At 38.3% G+C, this 20,000-nt stretch overlaps 1 protein-coding gene across 1 annotated transcript in view; it reads right to left on the bottom strand.

Annotated features, from left to right (window-relative positions):
- The window catches only part of HSD17B12 (hydroxysteroid 17-beta dehydrogenase 12), a 132,453-nt gene that overhangs the window by 17,299 nt on the left and 95,154 nt on the right, over positions 1-20,000 (bottom strand). Inside the window, exons 7-9 of the mRNA XM_037522431.2 lie at positions 9,660-9,694; positions 2,670-2,751; positions 1,020-1,085 (exon numbers count right to left, since the gene is read on the bottom strand). Of these exons, the coding sequence (XP_037378328.1) occupies positions 1,020-1,085; positions 2,670-2,751; positions 9,660-9,694 (183 nt within the window). The remainder of the gene's footprint in view (positions 1-1,019; positions 1,086-2,669; positions 2,752-9,659; positions 9,695-20,000) is intronic.

The following is a 20,000-nucleotide window of genomic DNA, read 5'->3' on the forward strand; positions in this document are numbered from 1 at the left end:
TGGCAGATCTGGCACACCTAGCAGCTCAGAGAGCTTGAGGGTCTAATCTCTCAAAATAAAACTGTAAGAGCTTACATTGATTATTCTCCAACTGTCTACAATGATTTTTTTTTTCTACTTTAGGTTTCCCTACTTAAAAATTCTTGGGGAGGAGCCTCCCTGGTGGTGCAGGGGGTTAAAGTCTCAGTGCTACCAAGCTATTGCCAACCACTACAGCATGAGTTCTATCCCTGTCCAGAGAGCTAACCCACATGGTGCAGCAGACCTCTCCTGTCTGGCCTGCTGCTCCCCTTAGCAATGAATTTCAGTGGATCCGCGTGTTCTGCTCCCCGCTTTCTCTGGTGAATCCTTTCAACCTCAGCACCTCTGGCCTGTACCCCAGTTCTTGTATGCAAAAATAAATAAAAATAAATCTTTTAAAAAAAACCTCTAGGGCCTCCCCGGTGGCGCAGCAGTTGAGTGCTGGGTTGCAAAGCTGCCCGTGGCCTCTGCGGCGCCGGGCGCCGGTTCGATCCCCGGCTGCTCCCCAGCCACCGGAGGAGGGTCCCACATGGCGCGCAGACCTCTCCTGCCGCCCGCTGCTCCCCTCAGCAGTGTACTTCGGTCCTTCTGCCTGTTCTGCTCCCCTCTCTGGCTCTGGCTCTGGTGAATTCTCTCACCCTCCCACGCTTCTGACTGTACCCAGTGCATGTATAAACAAAATAAACAAATAAATAAAATAAATAAAGATGCCTCTATAAAAAAAAAAAAAATTTAAAAAATATTTAAAAAAAAACCTCTATTCTTAAAAAAATTCTAGGGGAGACATATGTATGTATATGAGAGAGAGAGAGAGAGAGAGAGAGAGAGAGAGACAGAGAGACACTTAAGTGCATAAAGGAAAAAGAGACCCTGTCTTTAATGGTGTACTAACATCACATTCACTTACGAATGTGATTTTCTTTCGTTGCCAAGACAGCGACAGTTGCTGTGGAAACCACACAAAACAGGGACACTTAACTGAAACAAACTCCACTCACCTGTACAAAGATGCCCTTGTTCTTATACTCATAGTGGAGGCACTGCGAGAAGAAATCTACAAAAGCCTGGGAAGGGGTGGGAGTGAGAAGAAAACACACACATTACACCAACCTCCCTGATTTGTGCCCACAGAAACAAGACTCATAAACTAAACATTTAACACCACAGTTTCTAATCATTCTTTGTATTTCAAGTGCAGAAGGGACCTTAAAATACACCTCAAAACCACTAGTTGTTTTCATTTGCTACTAAATGTAATATCCAGATCAAATTTTGATTTAACTGGAAAAGGTTCCTCTTATCTTTTCTTTTTTTTTTTTTTTTTTTTTTTTTTTCAGAAAATTACTTTCGAGAAGAAACGTTTTATTGTGTAACAAAGGCTGCGTTCCTTCTTCTCACTTGCCGTTCAAGCAGAAACTCCATATGAATTCTATGCATCTCTGCTCTACGGGGATTTTGTTGTCAGTAAAGAGAAGACAGCATGCATCCTCTGGGCCCTTTGGGATGGCAAGATCCAAGAAGTGCAGAGATGAGTGTGACAGCCCTTCTTTGCTGGTACAACTTTAAATCTATTTGTAAAATATTCTGTGTTCTATTTTCCAAAGGTGGACTCAACCTCAGATTTGAAATGCGAAGTCTCAATAATGACTCTACTGGGGTCCCAATTAGCAAGAATCTCATGTCCGTGGAGCAGAACAGGTAAGAAGCTAGAGTTTACAATCACTTGAAATGTGGTATTCATTTCAAGCAGGCCCCCCCGCCCTTTCGTTTCAGAGATATAGAAAGCTAGCAGATTGTGGGAGTGGGGCCAAGTTTTTTCAAAAGCCAGTAGTCACTGTTTGTGTTTTCCAGGGGACAATGAGCCAAGTGAAAAAGAAGGCAGGCATGTTTGCTCTCTTCCTCCCCTGACATATTGCAGGTTCTTATTGTGTATTTTATTTTGTTCCTTTTTCCTGAAACGCTTGTTTAATTTCAGCATCTCAATGGTCATTTTCATTTCAGAGATGTATTCCAGGCCTCAACATTGTACATGAAGATGATGTTATTGACCTGCAAGTGATAGGAAATGTATTCCAAATGATTTTCCTAGTAGTAATATAAAGAAGTGAACAATGATGGTGTATAAAGTTTTGACACCTTACAGAAAGTTCTGGAAAATTCTTGTCTTGCTCCTAAACTAACAATAGATATCTGTGAATTCTGAATAATGTGGTAAAATATTCACACTCTCACATAGTCCATCTCGTGCCTACCATGTATATTTGTGTGTTGGCTGCTGCATTCCTTCTACTGAGTTCTATAGCCTTGGAACTTATGTTGTATGAATTTGACTCATGCAGGAATCAAACCCCCAGTTGCAAACTCATTAACATCATGGTCTGATCAACTCAGCTCACAGGCCTTACCAGCACTGTATGGAAAGTACAAGATCAATTTGAAAACCAGTAAACTACAGGGAGAGGAAAAAAAGCATTTGTGGATCTGACACTACATTTGCAAAGTTTATACCCCTCAGTATGCCTCCCTTCCTTCCCAGTCCATTTGAAAACTACCAAGAATAGAACTTCAAGAAAGATCTATGCACATTTCTCAGACTGAAGATTATTCTGCATTCTTCTTCCGGTGTGACTGACTAAAACATTGTTCACCTTAGTTGCAGAGTAGATGGAGAGCAGCGGGACTGGGTACATGCCGCTTACAGAGGAGATGTTCAGAATCGCCCCTTTAGATCTAAAAAGGAAAATGAACCAAGTAAACAGCATGAAATTACACAGACAACTGCAAATTACAGGTCAAGATATGGAATTTGTTGAAACAGTAACGTGACTGCTTTTGTAACACACATCTTTCCTTGCCTTTCATCAGCATGTGATATGCATGGTCAGTGAGTGAGGCATAACCCAATCAACTAAAAATAGCTCTTCTTCAGGATTAGCTCATTACCCCACCTTCATCATCTGGGACATCACTGAATCAGCTCTGTAGTCTCCTCGAGTTGATCTCCACCCCCTAAGGTCTTCTCTGGCCACAGCACCAAGCATTCTCACTCCTAGAAAAAACAGTCTCTTCCTCCTTGTCTGCCTTTATTGCAGCAAAATGTCACGTACTACCTTGCTGCCATTCTACATATGCAAACGTTTTCTTCCTTCAACAAAACAATAAGCTTATGGACATCGTAAGTCTTACACTTTTTATCAAAACACTCCCCACAGTACAAGCAGGGTGATGTACTGCTCTCCCGCTTTCCCTGGGTGGGGGGCACACAAAGCAGGTTAGCAAACCATGTGCCTTTGCTAAAAGATAAAGCTCAATTTCTAATGGAACTCTTAAGCTAAAAGTTAAAAGTCACAGAATTATCAATTCCACAAATAAACGATAAGTAACTTGAGGAAAATAATGCTGTGAGCTAGCTGGGTAAAGGGTGGAATTAAGAATGTTGGGCAGAATCAACAACCGATTCCCCCACTTAGAGTCATTCTTCTCCAGGGAGTTGGGGGGTTCCCTTCTTCAGCTACTACAACAGAACCCCATCTACCACCATCTCCAGATCAGGTTCCTTTCCTTCTACCATTGTTATTTGCCTGGATTTACTTTCCCCAGGTCCCAATCTTTCAGTACTTAAAAAAAAAAAAAAAAGGATTATTTAGATAATTTTTAGGCAAAATAAAAGTAACACAATTAAATGGTGTTCTGGTTATTTTGGATAAAAATCTGGAAAATAATCCCCAAAGGGTACCTAGTCCATCATCTGACTCAAGAGCAGATGTTACTTCAACCATCGAATGGAAGTCTGGCCCCTCTACCAGGATGCTGCTGGACACAAGTCATTTTCAGTTTTGTTTGGTTTTGTTTTAAAACCGAAGTCCTTACTACTGATACATACCTTCCCCTAAGCTGTGAAATCCATGACAATTTTAGCCACAGAAATCAAATCTCAAATTAAAAAATGTCATAAATGGGTTTTGAAGTTGGAAATATTTAATCAATATATTTAATCACGCCATTCTTGTATTTTTACTCTCAGAGGAAAAAAAAAATATTTTGTTTCTCTCAAGGTAGAAAAGACTTTTCTCTTTAAACTATAAGGCAAAGAAAGTAAGTTTGTATCAGGAGCTACGACTCATTCATAAAAACTGGTAAATTAACAATGAATATGTAGTCATTTCAGTTACCTAATTTGTGAAAATTCCTTTGATAAAAGTGGACTGAAAACTAGTTTTGTTACAGGAGACTTTTAATAAAGTATTAATTTGTGATGTTTAAAATATCCTTATCTTTTTAGGGTATTGAAAATGTTCTGAGATTAAATTATGGTGATGGTTGCAGAGCTCTGGGAATAAACTAGAAACCACCAAATTGTACACTTTAAATGGGAGGATTTGATGGTATATGAAATATATCTCAATAAATCTAAAAAAAAAAAGGAAGAGAGAATGAGAAAGAAAAGTACTTGTGATATATTAGAAGTGTCACCTTTTATGTCAAAGGTGGAACATTCAAGTGGGAGCGAAGAGAGCTGTTCTATCTTATGCAGTACAATTTGCTATCTCAGAAATAACTTGGAATCCTGAAAAGGTGTAACCCCTACTCCCAACGTGAGCCCCAAGGATCCTTCCAGCTTTGGACAGAGTTGCACTCTAGCCTCTTCTCACAAAACTAGGAATTGTGTGTCCTCACACATTCAGAGCAAATGAAGGGAAAGCCAGTCTTAACCAGTTGCAGAGAAGGCGATGTTTTTTCATGGAAGCCCACCCATCATTGCTGGTTTTATCAGTGGAACTGTGTGTTCTATTATACTCAAGTTGGCTGGGGCAGTTGTGTGTATACTTGAACAAAATCTCACACTGTTTATTTTCATCCCTTACAAATGAAATGCAATTTGAAAGTCTTCCAAAATTAAAGTTTAACAATACTAAGTCCATTTTAAAAATTAAATCTTACCCTCACCAAAATAGACTCTTAAAACTTCCCTCCCCACAGCTATGATTTCAATATAGGATAATTCATTTAAAGATAATAAAAACTTCTCTCCCATTTTCAAAATTAATACAGAGTGATAATCAAATATGCCACAATTATGCAGGCATCATCCTTTAATTGTTTACTCCTTGAGGCAGCTGAGATTTTTGGTTTTCAAATATTCTACCCCAATTTAAAATTTCTAGGAGGCAGGTTTAGTTTGACTTGACGAAAAGTCAGTATTGGGGGGTACTTTATTCAAAACACGTTATCTGTATCTCAATATCTAAACTACATCAAAACAAATCCACGACATACTAAGTATAAAACAAGGATACACTGGATATAATAAAAGCAGCAGCATTTACAACTGCACTAAAATCACAGTAGAGAAAACACCCCTTAGACAAAAACTCTGTGCTGCCAAGACCCACACTTATTTGTCTGTGTAGCAAAAAGCTCCCTCCTCCCCCGCAAACCTCCACTTACAACAGCACACAATTCTCTCTCTCCTTCTCTCCAAGGATAATAATATTCAACTTAGTTTTGTCTGAATCATAAATAACACAGGGTATAGCTGAATTAATCCTTGTACTGTACAAGCTACTGTTCTTTATGTAGAAATGGGGATGCATATTTGGGACTACGAGGCACAAAGGACTCATCTTTAAAATCAACCACTTTGTCTAGCTCTAATCCTCCATCTAAGCAGAATTAGTGACGTCAAACCAGTTTCCATGGCACAGCCAGGCTCATGACAACTCTGTTATATCAAGCAGAAGGACAAAATGGGCTGCGCTTAATTGCACACAGAAACAAACATAAAATCCAACCCTGGTTAATCTCTCATTTTCCAGGGACTTGGGGAACAATTCTAAGATTGGAAAGTACATTAAGAATATTTGCTGAAGTTCTATAATGAAGACTCACGTTGCTCATCCTTCAGCACATTTCCAGTTTGTTATGACAAATATCCAAATAAACAAGTCAAAGAATATTTTCTGTGATACAACATTCTTAATTCATCACACTGCTTACTTGCTAACAGCCACAGGATGGTGTCTCAATGGTGCAAATTACTGAGAATCTACTAGCACTAAAATACTGCAAAACAGGGCAGAAAACACTACTGCTGATAAGAAAACACCTTTTCATAGAAACATATTTTTTCCATCTTCTCTCCCGCTTGTATGAGTCAAACATTAAACTCATCCAACCCAATCAAATTCAGTACCTAAGATTTATAGCTTCCTGTTGCTGTGATTTCCAGTGGAATTCCTTCAGATCCAAGAAATTCCCAATCGTAAGACTCTCCTTAATTGTCAACTGGTTTAAAAAATTACCAAGTCTATGTTTTTCTATAAATGCCTCCCTGCTCTACCAGGTTGTGACAATGTCCTTGTCCACAGCTCTATAAAAATGCTCCTGTTCTAGAGGAAGTGATAGGTCTCCTTTGACATAAATCACTGATGTCTGCCTCCTTAGGAACCGCATCACTACCCCACACTGCAAGTGAGCAGGGAGGGATGTGGAGGCCTAAATGCTGCTCTGAGAAGAACTGGGACATAGGGTCAGTCCTAATGTGGACAGCTAACTACATAAAGAGTTTGAAGGCAGGCAAAGGAAACTGTGTAAAAGAGACTCCATCACCATTCTTCATAATTCTATTTCTTCCCAGAGAGCATAAGGGTGGTTTTGGTGGGTCACTCCTTTTTTTCTTAAGCTTAAAATCACAATATTGAAATGGATACAGACAGTTCTCTAAGAGACTCTCAAAAAGACTGAGAAAACATATCAAAACAGAGCTCTATGTCAGAAAAGAATTCTGAAACACAGGGGCCAGGTATATAATTAGAACCAGCAATCTGAATACATTACAGATATTACAAATCCAATACAAATATTGCTTTGTTGAAGAAAGTTTGCAAACATTTACCACATGAAAGAGAATTGCCTGCCCTAAAACACCATAACATGTCATAATTCCACCTTAAGCAATACAGTATGAAAGAGGCTATTTTTAGCTTTTCCATGGTTGTTATGGCAACCACCTCCTGGCTCCAGCTGTACACAATGTTTATAATTCCAAGGAAGTGGAAAGAGCAAGTTTCCTCTATAATGTAATTATGCACTTTCTACTTCTATGGTAATAATACCTTAGTTTGATTATAGATACTTGTTTAGTGATAGTCAGTTGGCCCCAGGCTATAGTTCTAGAAGGCCTGGAAAATCTCATACATCACAGGTAGAATCAGTGAAAGGGGAAACAACAACAAAGGATCTTTATAAAGGACTCTGCTGTTTCTCAATGGAGATACAAATCCTATGAAAACCAACCAGAAGAGATATGCCACTTGGGAATGGTAAAAAGGGCAGGCTATAATAAAATCACGTATAACGTGTAAGCAAGAAGGCTTTCAGATGATCTGTTGTTAACTTGGAGCTCTCTTTCCTCTTGGGCACCCACCTAACATTTCTGCCACTCCTTGGAGTTAAGTTTAACCTGTAACTGACTGAGTTCTAGACAACGGTACGTGGGCAGAAGTTTCCAGGCCTGACCCGTGAAAGCGCCTATAAAATCATCTTTAATCTCTCTGTGGGATACAGAGGGTTGAGCAAAAAACTGCAAGTGGGGAGGAAAGAAGAAGGAGCCCCAGGTAGAAGGGGCCTGAGATTCCTGAATGGTTGGGTGGAGCAAAGCCCCAGCCACTGATACAGTGGCTATGATGTCAGGAGAAAATCAATCTTTTCACTGTTAAGTCACTGAGATTTTGGGTTGGTCTGTTATAGCAGTTAGTCTTCCTTCACTAACTAGTAACTTCTTTTCCTTCTCCCAGCCCAAAGTGCTGATTCATAGAATTCCTTTACATTTCTCATGAGTTCTTAGCAAATGCCAGTCACCCCCAAAATTGTCAGTCTCAGTTCATAATTTATGATGGCTTTCCACCAGATCATTTCTCCACATCAGTTTAAAATCAACTTGATTTCTTAAAGGCAAGGATCCAATTCATTTTCTGTATACACCACAATAAAGTTCACTTAATGAATGCCTGTTGAGTGGATAGATCCTCTTCTCTGCAATTTTTACTTTTTACATAATGCCCCAGCTATAACTGATCACTGCAGCTAGGTCTACAGATAGGAGGAAAGTTCCTAGCACCTTATGTTTGTACCATTTATTAATTTTGAAACTTCATAGCACACAATCTTTTGGGGGCTCACTTTTTATCTGTCAAGGGAGGGAAGCTTGCTTCAGTTCATTTAAAGTATGGAAAATCTATGACTCTTTGAGCCCAAGTAGGGTTTGCTAGATGATTTCAAAACCATGATCTTTTGATATTGTTTTCACCAACACACACCACTTCCTTTTACAATACCTCTGTGGTTTAGAAATATTTCCTTTTATTGGGTGGACTTACTACCCTGAATTAAGACCATGTCACTTGCAGATGTCAAAACTAGAGTTAAGATGGCACCAGATTTTCATCCTGTCTGGGCTGTTCTGCTGTCATTTCCACCTCTGACCACAAAGGGCGCGCTCTCACAGTCATCCAACAAAAAGCAGTGTGAACATCTTTAAGGGAATTTTTACTAAAGCAATTAAAATATACAAAACCACATAAAAAAGAGTCTTGCAAAGATGCAGCTTCTCAATGGACGCTGCAGATGCAAGCAAAATGGATTCCTAACTTCGGTTTTCTCATCTATAAAGGAATGAGAGGCTGTCAAAGTTTAAATAGGTTCTAACATTCCAGGTTCATAGCACAACACCCAGCATTGATACCTACTCATAAACAGCTGTAATCCCTGCCTGAAGTTGATTCAGTAGAGAAACCTGAAGTGGGGCCCTTGGCCCTTGGGTCTGCCCTTTCCAACGCTGTGATTCCTTTGCATCTCTCCACACCCAAAGCTCTTTTGCAGATGAAAGATAAGCATGAAGCCCTAAAAGTAGCAAATAATCAAGCTAGCTCAAGATGCAAGCCCAGCTCTTTTCAACAGGTTTTCTTTGAAGACGTAGATGTCATTCAAGCTTTTCCAAGGGAATAACAAAGCTTCACTACAATTTTAAATTTTATGCTATTTCTAATTTAAGAAGTCTATAAATTGTTTCTCTATCAAAATAAGTCACCCAGCATAGCCTAATGGACCCAATTCAAATGGGAACACAGATGGAACTAGTGGACATAGCCCTTTCCCCCAAGGGCACATCTGATGTTGCTTAACCACATTATAACACGTCTAAGTTCCTCACACATCCCTTCTCCCAATAAGAGCCAGAAAATGGGTTCCCCCCCCCCCACAAAACTCCAGGGGTTTGGCTCTGAATGCATACAGCTTTAAGAAGGTCTTCCCGGGAATATCCCAGGAACTCTATCCGCCCCCTCAGAATAGCAGGCAATTGAGTTAGTGATGGTGACTCAGGCAGACTTTTTAATCCTGATCTAAAGGAACCACCGCAACGCTGGAGAGGGAAATAAAAAGGGAATCGAGTGGAAAAGGCCTCCACCACTGGATGACTCACGCTCCACCGTGTGACTCGCCAGGCACATTACTCTGTCACTAAGACATGGAGGACAGGTTCATTAGTCACTTTAATGAATTTTTCAAAGAAAGGATTCTCCCTATAAATAATCATGAGCTCTGTCTCTCTAGTGTTTGTGTGTGAGCTTGTGACTCACCTTTCTACCATGCCGGGCAGCACCAATCGTGTCATCTGCAAGAGAGAAAAACAAAACATTCGTGACGGCTGAGGGTGTAGGCAATAGATAAAGAGCAAAGAGAACCCACCCCCACAAAAAAGAGGGGAATCACGGAACCACTGCCACTTCCACAGACAGCAGCTGATTTGATGCACTGTATAAAGTGGCTGTCTCGAGAGGGCATATCAAGGAATCACAGGAAATCATTGGACATAACCCTGGGAGTTCTTGAGTGAACGTGGCTAGAACTAGTGTTACCTGCCATGCAATGCTGGCACATAGATTTTCAAATAATTCAGGATTTATGGTGAAATCTATGGCTTCCAAAATGTACCCTCAAAAAAGGACATAGTTACCACAAGAAACAGCTGCTATCAGAAGATTACGTTAAGTATTCTAATCCCAAGAACTCAAGGGATCTTTTCCTATCAAAAAAGGCTATAGAAAAATGCCATCAAGTGCCACGTTGGGAAATAGTATGTGTCTCTTCACAAATTCATTTTTCTTGTTGGTCTAGTTAGTTGCAAAAAAAAACCCTAATCCTTAAAGAAAGTTATGGTTATCTGTGATCCTCAAAACCAAAGATGAAAAACAAATGCATGTTTAAATCACGTTAAATCACACAAAAACATGTTAAATCACACAAAAACACATGCATGTTTAAATCACTTCAAAATTGTTGACTAAATACACATAGCATGACGAGAGACATGACTTTTCAACTGCTTTAAGTTACTATTAACTACGAAAAAAGTTAAGACATCCATTGGCCCACATCATAGTTAAGTACCCAGGTTACAATATGGTATCTTCAATTGTCCTAGATACAATCGGTTTTCAATGACACAAGAGCTGTTTTGTCACAGAAAAGTTTGCATGTACACTTAACAGGAGTTTTAAGCCTTCTGTCTGGAATAATAGCATGACAACTAAACTAGTACTCTTATTGACAACAGGATTTTTGTCCCTAGAAGTATTGTGAAGTGAGAAAATGCATCCTGACTTTACAGAGGAAAACCCAACCCAGATGTCCAGCCTGGAGCTGCTGCATTCACTTTTCCAGAAAAATCATGAGTTCAAATTGACACCATGTTATAAAAGATATTCTGACACACCACCAACTTAGAAATAGTCAAAGTGTCCTCAGAGTCTGCAGGAATCATTTCAACATAAGGGGACTTGTATCCAATCTTCTGGCCCAGATGAAAAGAAATACAGCAAAGAGTCTGGCCTAAAGCACCCCATAGCTCACTTTCCTTATATACAAGTCTATGTTTTCATATTAAACTCATCTTCCTAGAATAATGGGGCACGGATCGCCCACTGTTTCCTAACATTCATTCTGTCCTTAACATACAACAACTGAATTTTCAGTTGTATATGGCATCTTTCCCACCCTCACTGATAGCTAATAAAAAAAATATTTTCTACAGCTCTTTCACAGCGCATATGGTCCTATAAACTAAGTCTTATAATAAGATGTGAAATGAATAGATGTATTTCTTAGTCATGCCCTAAAAAGAGAGGGGGAATGTCCATCATCCTCTGTACCTTATTCTCCTCTTGATGCTTGGTGAGGACGTGATGGAGGGAGCTGAAACAGTTAACTTAGACCTAGAAATGAAAGCCACATCTAATGATGGCAGAGCAATGAGATAAAGAGGCAGGATCCCTAAGATGATGCCAAATCTGGATTACCTGCCCAGCTTTTTATCTGCAATTTCTATTTGGTTTAAGTCACTCTACATCTCTGCCAAGGCAGCCAAACCAACATGTGAACTAATGTAACTGACCACTTGTATCAACCAATGCTAACATTGTTAAGACTTAAGAGAAACAATTCCCAAAGTAAACTCAATCAAAAATCATGATGACAATGTAAATAGCCTCAATACTTTACAGTTTTAAAAACACACTCCTATTTCTTCTTTCTTCTAGGTTTGCTTGACCCAATTCAAAAAAAGCCCATTGGGCTTCAAACTAAGTTTAAAAAAAAAAAAAAAAGGCTGATTTCAGGGTTTTTATCATTTCAACACCATTATCTCTTCTCAGGTTAAAAAACAACTGTTCAGGGCCTCCCCGGTGGCACAGCGGTTGAGCAATGGGTTGCGAAGCTGCCCACGGCCTCTGCAGCGCTGGTTCGATCCCCGGCTGCTCCCCGGCCACCAGAGGAGGGTCCCACACAGCGCGCAGACCTCTCCTGCCGCCTGCTGCTCCCCTCAGCAGTGTACTTCGGTCCTTCTGCCTGCTCTGCTCCCCGCCCTGGCTCTGGTGAATTCTCTCACCCTCGTGCGCTTCTGACTGTACCCAGTGCATGTATAAACAAACAAACAAAACAAATAAATAAATAAATAAATAAAACATGCCTCTATTAAAAAAAAAAAAAAAACAACTGTTCAAATGTAATTACAAGATTTGTCTTTTCTTTTTTTTTTATAGAGGCATGTTTATTTATTTATTTATTTATTTGTTTTGTTTATACATGCACTGGGTACAGTCAGAAGCGTAGGAGCACAACAGATAACTACTGAACCTATAAGGCAGGCGTAGTACACAGTTAGGTCAAATCCCGAATCAGGTCATGTTCAAGTCTAAGTCCCAGTCTCTTCCAGTTAGTAGTGGTCTGACCTTGAGTTCATTTCTTATCTTCTTCTTGAGTTCTAATGTATTAAGTGGAGACGGTATCTGCATTACAGATTATTATATCCTGAATCTCAGATGAGGCCATGCATGTAACAGATTTAGCATAGTGCAGGTCACAGAGTAAGCCTCTCATGAGAAACTATCAGCAAGCACTGTTCTTTAGGACACAATATCACTAAATATCTAGGCCTCCTTCAAGAATGCTGTACTCAAGCAGTTTAGAGCCAAAAACACTGGTGCATCTTGAGGTCACCTAGTTCAGTTCATCACACAGATGTTTCCAAACAGTTGCATCAATATTTTCATATACCTCAATTAGGATCTTCCTAGGCTAGAGCAATTGTTCTAAAATTGGGTTGTAGCATTGATTGCACAACTCTGTAAATTTGCTAAAAACTACTGAATTGCACTTAAAATGGATGGATTTTATGGTATATAAATTATTCCTCAACAAAACTCCTTTTTAAAAATCATAATAATAATTATATGAATAAGAGTTTAAGAACTGTAGTCACAAAATCCACTTGATAGTATTTTATCAAACCCAGGAGAGAAAGGAACTCTCAAAATGCTCTATACACATCAACTTATGGCCTGGGGCAACATGAAGCAATAAGGAGACTTTCTTCTGTTCAGTAAAAGCCATATTATATACGTAAGCCTAGGCTGGGTGGTGGGAGCTCATAATTAAGCAGGAGATCGGATACATAAATCATCACAAGACAATGCTATGAATGGACGAACACACCCAAGCACAGGAAGACTGCTACATCTACAGAATCAGGTAGAGATTGTGTTTCAGTTATGTTCTAAAAGAATAAATAGTTCATGAGGCAGAAAAAAATCTGACAGAAGGAACAGAATGCAAAAAGGAAAAGGGCTGCAGGAAACTATAATGGATGCTACAGAGCTAATGCATGTAAAAACATCTTTTAGAATGAAGTACACAAAGAAGTAAAAAACACAGCTTCTTGCTATTTATGCCATGCAGTTCGTATGTCCTATTATATCATGCTAGCACAAACATATATGTCAGGCATACTGGAAGTTGGGGACTGTTTTGTTGTACATTCTTAGCAAATTCTGAAAATATTTTTATTTAGCACATTATGAAAATATTTTTTATTTAGCACATTTCATCAGGGGACCACTCTGTTTAGCTAAAGTATTACAGAGGGCCTCCCCAGTGGCGCAGTGGTTGAGCGCTGGGTTGCGAAGCTGCCCGCGGCCTCTGCAGCGCCGGTTCGATCCCCGGCTGCTCCCCGGCCACGGGAGGAGGGTCCCACATGGCGCGCAGACCTCTCCTGCCGCCCGCTGCTCCCCTCAGCAGTGTACTTCGGTCCTTCTGCCTGCTCTGCTCCCCGCTCTGGCTCTGGTGAATTCTCTCACCCTCCCGCGCTTCTGACTGTACCCAGTGCATGTATAAACAAAACAAACAAACAAATAAATAAATAAATAAAACATGCCTCTATAAAAAAAAAAAAAAAAATAAAGTATTACAGAGATCCCAGAGTATTTGGTGAAGAGAAGCTGTTACTCAGTTCCCATAAAGTCCTGAGATCACCAGAAACAAAATAAGGAAGAAGACTGACAATAAAATGTTCTTATCCAGGAGTAGGGGTGTGTGTGTGTATGTGTGTGAACTAGAGTTCACAGGGGTAGCTGCTGAACTTGTCGACACACAAGGAGAAGAGAAGGGGTGGGATTTGTAGACAGTTCCAATCTGAAGAACTACCAGGAAATCCACTAAATGTGCAGATGAAGTCTTTTATTCTGACCAGGGGTCTTTTTATCATATGAACATTAATAATTCATGGTACAGAGTTTTCAAGCTCAATTCAGATTTTTTTTCAAGACATAAATTTGCACATTTTAGAGTTCAGTAAGAAATATCAATTTAAGCTGGAATATTGAGGAAATATAAATGCATACACTGGAGCTATTTTTTTTTTCTTACACCACATGCATGTCACATATTAAATATCTTCTTTCTGAATGGCAAAAACTATCCAGAATATAGAGATAAAATAAAACCCTATAATATCTTATATATATATCTTATATATATAAGATATTATAATATATTATATCTTATAATATCTTATATATAATATCTTATATCATGCCTACAAAATTACACCAACAGCATGTTAAACATAAAATGTTTTCTTGATGATCTTCAATGTATTGACATGTTCAAAGTATATTCCTCCTTCCTCAGTTTTATTGATATAATTAACACATAACTTTGTATTAAAAGGTATACAACATAATGATTTGAATTATGTGTAGATCATGAAATTCAGATTACCACAATACAGTTAATTAATATAAAAATATGAAACACTTCATGAATTGGTAAGCCATCCTTACACAGGCCATGCTCTGTGTATTTTTAGTATACGTGTTACTAATGCAAGCACCAAAATACATTCTTTATACATGTGAATTAAACAAGGAGTTTTAATAACTTAACACAAAGGCAGAAGCAGCGTTTGCAATGCATGCATATTGCAGAGCCAGAAAAGACTTGTTGAATACTCAATGGTCAAATGACCCCTCAGAAAGACATACGTTCTTTCATGAAAAGTTAAATTCTTTTTTACATCATTCATTGGCTTTTCTTCTTAAGATTCTGGCTCTATGGGGGCGGAGAGGGGAGGGATTGGGGTCAAAATAAGGGGGTTGCAATTGTATGGGGAATATAAAAATAAAATTAAAAAAAAAAAAAGATGGTGAAAATTCAAGATTCTACCCTGACCAAAAAAAAAAAAAAAAAAGATTCTGGCTCTAAATTATTTCCCCTTGCCATAAAATGGAACACCTTTTTTGATCTGTCAAATAACAACATTTTTGAAAAGCCTGAGAGAAGCTAACCTTTTATAAATTACCTTCATCTATACTTAAATCAGAAGGCATAATAAATTTAATCTCAGGCATTCACTGTTTGGGAATGTATAAACAAGTAATTCTTAATATTCTTAATGCTTAAGCAGAGAGACTTTACTGTTTATACTACTATCATGACAAATTCCTTTTAATACTGAGTTTTACATATGAATATTTTAACTAAGTTATTCATGTTCTTACTTTATACGAATTGGATGGTATCTTAATATGGGTTTTTTTTATACCATATTCCAAGCATTTCTGCAAAATCTCACTATCTGAACTCCATTTCACAGTTCACAAGCTGTTTCTGGAGTTAACTCAATATACTTACTTTAGGCTATCTGCAGGTGATAATTGCTGTACCAGGAAATTTTTGTTCCCCTTAAGATACTGCTAAAATGAGATTATCATCATTTGTAAGTTCAGTGGTTAAGAATATCAGAAAAAGTAGCAAGTAAGTAAGTATATTTGCTTTCCTTTTACATTGGAGTTGTTTCAAAAAGTAAACAACCAACAATTTTATAGCAAATAGTTATTATTTAATGCTTTCCTGAAAAGTAGAGAAAAGTTGCTGTGCTCTACCTCTATGCTAACAAGAACTTCAAAATTTTGCAGAAAAAACTGTTTCTATTTATGAAGGTAAACTTTTCTATGACAATTTCATTGATCCTCACCACAAAAAAAGTTCTAGAAGTCTAAAATCAAAGGGAGCAAAAGGTCAAAATATGTTATCTTGCACAGATATATCACATCACTTTGTATGCAAGCTGGCCATACAGCATACAAATATAAAAGAAAACTTTATCAATGATAGCTCAATTAGAATCAGTTTCAGGAACACCAAATATTCCCATTTCAAGTGTAAAATATTTACTGGCAATCATTGCCACAACTATATATATTCTCCCTCGAAAATAAATGAGACCCACTTAGTTAATACAAAAATAAAACCAGTATTATTAGATCATTTGGTAAGGATAACTAACTCAACAATACATTGACTAGCCAAGAGAGATCTGGAAAAATCTTAAACTAAGGTAACTATAAATCAGAGACATTCTTCAGGGGAGGAGAAAGATCAAAACAGGGGGCTTAAGAGCACAAGGGACTACAGTAATGGTGCACGGATGAACTACATCTGAGATGAGAAAGCAAATATTATACAAAAATGAACAATGGTGTAAAATATATATAAATAAATGTTTAAAAATAAAATAGAATAAAAATAAAAAATGTAAAATTTAAATGCTATGGGTTAGGAACAACTTGTAAAAATGTGGCTGGGTTAGAAATGATTTATTTTTTCTCCCTAGTGTTCTAAATACTTCTAAGGTGACTATCTTGCATTGTTTTTGCATTCAGGAAAGCCCTACAATTAATCTCATTTCTAAAAGAAATTAACATGATATTTTTTCCACATTTACATCTTTTAATTCTGTAGCATCAGTAACTCAGAATTTAAAGAAGGGACAATTCTATATTTTTTAAAGATTTATTTATTATTTATGCATACAAGAACTGGGGTATAGGCCAGAGGTGGGGAGGGTGAGAGGATTCGCCAGAGACAAAGTGGGGAATAGAACAGGCAGATTGACTGAAATACACTGCTGAGGGGAGCAGGGGCGAGACAGGAGAGGTCTGCTGCGCCACGTGGGTAGCTCCCTGGCTGGTCGGGGATCGAACTCGTGCTGTAGTGGCTGCGGATAGCTTCATAGGTTGTGTCTTAACCCCTTGCACCACCAGGAAGGCCCAGAAGGAACTTTTTTAATACTCAAAAACTAATCGAGGACTTCCACTTTTTAGTTTACTATAAAAACTGGTAACACGAGCTAATTACACTAATTATGCAAATTACTTTACAAGCAAGTAATTTATTTTATTTTTTCAAGCAAGTAATTTATTTTTACAAGCAAATTATTTTTGTATCATGTAACCAACCTCATTTGGTCATTTTGGAGAGGAGAACAGTATACTAAAAAACATTATTGCATAATGCTCCAAAAGACAACCAAAACCCCAAATGAAAACATTAAAATCTAAAATAATTCAGTTAAATAAGACACAAAAGAAGTCACCTGTATCACCTCATATATAAGTGGAAAATAAAGTCTAACAAATTGCCCTAGAATTTGGGCAAAGTCCAAGAATCCAGGATACTTAATAAGTAGGACACCTCAAACAGCGACTTCGTCCACTTCTGCCCTGCCTGCTACCCCAGAAAAACCGGCTTGGAGTTAACAGGATTGGAATTAAAGCCACTGAAAAATGAACTCCTATAAGATTAGAAAGGAACAGATACAAATGCTTTAAACATGGTTTCAATTGGAATCATTAACAGTAACTAACAATCATCGTATAAGTGAAAAGAATTACATAAACAACAGTGTGACAGAGCCTGTTTTGGAGAAGTCAGATGTGGCCACATTAGAATGATACAGTGCTCCTTTCTTTTGGCAAACTGCATAATTTAAGCTCTGGTATTGAGAACACGACTTAACTGGAAATTCTTAGAATCTCACATTTATGAGTAACAGAGTATTTACTACACAGGGGGTAAAAAGCTTCATTAGATAAAGTTTTTAAAGTGCTGTGAGATCTCTGAATACTATTTGATTTCCCTCTTTATTAATGTTTCCGTCTTTGTGGAACTGAAGAGCTCTGCTTGCCATTCCCCCTGCCCCATATTACTTAACTTGAAACTCAGCCCCAATCATAAAAACGTTTTACCTACTGTAATAAATTCTGATTTAATATAGGCCAAAATAATTTAACAAAAGAAAAAGAATGCCAATTAATAGTGATGAACCCATAGCCATCATTTATAAACTATAAAAACAAAAGCAAAGCATATACCATCACACATTGTTTCTCCAAGTTTAGTGTATGACAATATGCTAAGAGTTCCTGTTACTTAAATTTTCCCAAAATAAGCTGACTTCTGAGAAGGTGACAGATTTTTAGAAAGAAAAATTATTCCCTTAACTTTGCAAAGATTTTTGCATTTTCCCCCAAGAAATGAGGCATTTTTTCTAAACGTTAGCTTTACTTTGAGCTGGAAAGAACCTTAGAAGCAATCTACAACTACTCCCTCATTTGTTGAAGAAGAAAACCATTGGAAGAGTGGGTGTTATGCAGTTTGGCAAGCCCATTATTTTGTAGTTATGTCTGAAACAGCCCATTACTATGAGACCCTTAAGGCTAAATGTACCCAACAATTTGGAAATTTTTAGGCACATGATAGCTGCTTTCAAAATGGATTAAAAGACTCTAGATAGTAACTTGGAATTGTCTTCAGGTAGAAAAGCCCTGGCTGAGGCCCTACTCTTCTTTCTGTAACTTATTAATTTCTTAATGTGGTTAACTTGAATTCTTGGGGCAGACAACTTGAATTCAAGGCGTAGGGGGCAATAAATTCTCAGCATAACCCCTAAATTAAATACAATTAGATTCCTGAACAGTGATTGTTCTCACAGATTTCCAAATTAATAGAGGGCTCCCCCTACTGGTACAGTGTCACATGTCAGAGGCAAATCCATGCAAGAAAAAGGAAATATGCTTTCCTGTGTGTCTGTCCATCCAAACATTTATTATCTACACTATGGGCAGGGTATATAGTATTATGCACTTCTAACTCAGTGACATACAATGGATACACATTGATATTAAAAGGGAATAAATTAGCTTTCTAAAGCATGCACAGGACCTCATACTTTTGAGTGCTTCGATTTCAAAGAATCATAGGGATGGAAGAGAGTCAAAGTCACTCTAATCCTTCAACTCTACCAAGCAGTTATTCAGTTTGAGTAGATTAAATACTTGGAATTATTGAACAGGGGAATGCAAAGTCAAAAGCCCAAAACAGTCAGAAAGGTAACAGGAATGACTGAGGTCATCTGGGGAGCACAGCCCTAACTACTAAGCATCTCAGCTGCTACTCAGCTCTAGCCACTTGTGGCTGTGACGCAGTTCAGGTTGGTGGTACTCAATTTTCAGATGTTTCCAAGAAATGTGAGATATTTGAGTGTAAAATATCCCAAATTTGAAAACATGGCTTAAGCCACCAAAATATGTTGGGAGGGTACATCCTATTGAAACTGGACCTGTGTTTACCTGCCTCTGCAGGTGGGGGACTTCGACATCCCATGATTCCTCTAATAGTGCTCTATAGTAGCACAACAATTTCACTTGCAAATGCTTTCAGTGTTCTGAGATGGAAACCCCTCCAGGCATAAAACCGGAACTATTTTAGAAGAGCGTTTCAATATCTGGAGATTTAATTATCTTTAAACTCTGCCATTTCTGGTTGGAAGGTCATTATCTTAGATTCCCGCATCTGAAATCACAAGCAAAAAGCCCTCACCTGTAGGACCTCACTTCCAGTTTAAGGCCAATCTGCCTGCCATATTGGTACCTATATGGAATTTCCACATCCCTGCTCTTCTCTTAGTGCTTACCTGCTCTTCAGAAAAGGACAAGACTAAATTTAAGTCTGAAAGATTTGAGGGCAACATTGGAAGAGCAAGAGACCTGGCTTCTAAACACCCAGGGGTTGCCACAAGCTAATAGTTGCCTGTTGAGTAAAGGGGAAGCCAGTTCGGCAAGTCATTGGGAGGGAAGGAAGGAATAATCCTCAATTACCAGCTAAGATTGAAAAGTTAAATAACCAGATGGAACCAGAGAGATAGTGGCCTGGGAAAGCTAAAATGGACCATGATTAAGCATCAAAACCATTCTGATAACTATTTCCTCCCCATTATTCTTCTGGAGTGCTCACCACCACCTCGT

The sequence above is a fragment of the Talpa occidentalis genome, unplaced genomic scaffold (genome assembly GCF_014898055.3).
Source record: "Talpa occidentalis isolate TD23 unplaced genomic scaffold, MPIMG_talOcc4v2.1 talOcc4.3, whole genome shotgun sequence".
Classification (NCBI taxonomy): domain Eukaryota; kingdom Metazoa; phylum Chordata; class Mammalia; order Eulipotyphla; family Talpidae; genus Talpa; species Talpa occidentalis.